The 2,578-nt window shown below is 25.8% G+C and overlaps 1 protein-coding gene across 1 annotated transcript in view; it reads left to right on the top strand.

Moving 5' to 3' along the window:
* LOAG_19034 (hypothetical protein) overlaps window positions 1-352 on the top strand; it is a gene marked incomplete at both ends in the record, with an annotated part of 2,138 nt that extends 1,786 nt beyond the window's left edge. The window contains one exon of the mRNA XM_020451690.1: window positions 176-352. Within this exon, the coding sequence (XP_020304508.1) occupies window positions 176-352 (177 nt within the window). The remainder of the gene's footprint in view (window positions 1-175) is intronic.
* Between the last annotated feature and the right edge of the window lie 2,226 nt (window positions 353-2,578).

Genomic DNA, 2,578 nt, shown 5'->3' on the forward strand with positions numbered 1-2,578 from the left:
GGTTTGCTGATAAAGTAATGATAAAAAGTAAAAATAAGCAGAAGAAAAAAATAAACGAATAAATCATATAATATAAGAATTTCATGTCTAATTTTATTTTTTTCTTTTTTCGTTTTTTTTTTTTTTTTGTCGTCACAAATTTTTTTATTTTTTTATTTTAATTTTTTTTTTTCAGGATAAACGTTTGCGTCCAGGTGATCATTTATTGAGGATTCGTGGAATCAATGTATATGGAATGAGTCCACAACAAATAGCCACTATACTTAGGCGACAAGATACATTAGTTGAATTAGTGGTCGGAAGACCGACGATTTCTTCTAATAACTTTAAAGATACTGAAAGTATGGTCTAATTTTTTTTATTGAAAAATTAAAATTTTAAATTTTAATTTTAAAATGTTAACATTAATAGGATAAAACTCATTGCTATATTGTAGAAAGTTCTTTTTTTTCTCATATTTATTTCAAATTAATTCCAATCAATTAATCAATTCTTTTTCTTCTCCTTTTTTTCCTTTTGTTTTTAAATGAATTAATTGCTAATTAATAGGTTATTGCTATTACTTCTTTAATTAATCCATTCATTAAATAGAAATTTTGCATTTTTTTGCATGAAAATGCAAAAAGTAATTTTAAAAAATTTTAATAATTTATTAAGTTATTGCATAGCAAATTAATTACATTTCATTATTCCATCACATAGCGTTACGAATTGAAATAAATTAATTATTAATTAGTTTTTTCACTTTGTCACTTATGGGCGGAATAGTTAAAGAGGCGCTCTTTAACAGATCTATCCTTTTCTATGATACCAACTTTTTACATAATCTTCACTGGATTAAATTTATTGATTTTATAAAATTAACAGTTCGTTTTCCTTCTCATGATGGTATGTGTGTGTGTGCGTGTGTGTGTGCGTGTGTGTGTGTGTGCATGTGTGTGTGTGCGTGTGTGTGTATATGTCCATATGTCCAATGTGTGTGTGTCGGTCTGTTCGGTGTATGTAGGTCTGTAGTGTGTGTGTGTAGGTGTTGGTCTGTACAGTGTATATGTGTATGTCGGTGTCGGTCTGTTTAGTGTGTGTATGTCTATGTGTCTATGTGTTCGTGTCTGTCAACATGCTTACTTCCAAATGAAAAATTTTTCATTTTTGGAGAAAAAAGTGAAAATTTGGAATGAAATATATGTGAAGTGTCAATATATGTATTTATATTTATGAAATAAACAATTTAACTTGGCTATCTTTGGCTCTTCTTCAACAAATATTTGGCTTGGCTATCTTTGGCTGTTCCTTAACAAATGTTTGGCTTAGCCATCTTTGGCTCCTTTTTTAAAGCATTTCACAATATTTTTGTTTAAATTTGATTACAAGAGGAGCCTCATCTGATATATCTAAATGATTTCTCTCTTGTTAACATCATTATACATACACAACACATAAACACATGCACACACAGACATACACACACACGCACGCACACACACACACACATACACACACACACACACACACACACATACACATACACTTCTTAATAAAACTTCTTTCTTGTCAAGCCTCAAATAAGTTTGTTCGTTGTTTTTTCCTTTCTTTTTTTTGATACAGCAATCATTTCCAAAATTTGATCATTAATTATAATTACATATTAGAATTCTAATTCCCACCACCTTGACGAATCATTGAATAAACATTTAACATTGATATCATCGATATCATCTGTATTGATATCATTTCTGATCTCGTCTCTCTTTTCTCATCTCGAAATTTCATCATCACAGATTTTAAATTCAAATTCAATTTAGATTCGATAAAACATCCTCAAATTTACCGAAATTTCACATTTCTGATACCTACCTAAGAATGAAAAAAATTGAAAAACACCAAAAATTATTTAAATGGGAATAATTTTTGATTTGGAAAGTTTCGATGAATCAAAAATATTAATTAATAACAAATTAATTTCTTTCCAATTTAAAAGTCAAAAAATTGTCAGAAAAGCCTATGAAAAAGACGAATTGTATTATAATGAAATAGATAATAAAACAAAAAAGATTACTGTTTGTTTATCTTTAAATTATCATAATAATTATCAGCAAAAATTTTCAAATTAAAATTAATCTTTGAAATTTCAACAGTAGTTTATTCGTATGAGATAGCTGTTAAAGTACTGTATCATTTTAAAGCAATAATACTGATATATTATTGATTGGAATTTGAAAATGCTTTGAAGTGAATGAGCACAATTAGGAATAGTAATAATTACAATAATTAATTTTATCTTCATCATCTTCCTTCTCCTACCCCATATATACTGTTACCACTTTTGCAAAATAATATTGTTGGCATTATCACCATCACTGTTATTATCATCCTCAATATGGTTATCATTATTATCATTATTACCATTATTATTATTATTATTATTTATTACTATTATTATTACTGTTATATTATTATTATTATTATTATTATTATTATTATTATTATTATTATTATTATTATTATTATTATTATTATTATTATTATTATTATTATTATTATTATTATTATTATTATTATTATTATTATTATTATTATT

This window comes from Loa loa (assembly GCF_000183805.2).
Source record: "Loa loa unplaced genomic scaffold supercont3.990, whole genome shotgun sequence".
In the NCBI taxonomy this organism is placed as follows: domain Eukaryota; kingdom Metazoa; phylum Nematoda; class Chromadorea; order Rhabditida; family Onchocercidae; genus Loa; species Loa loa.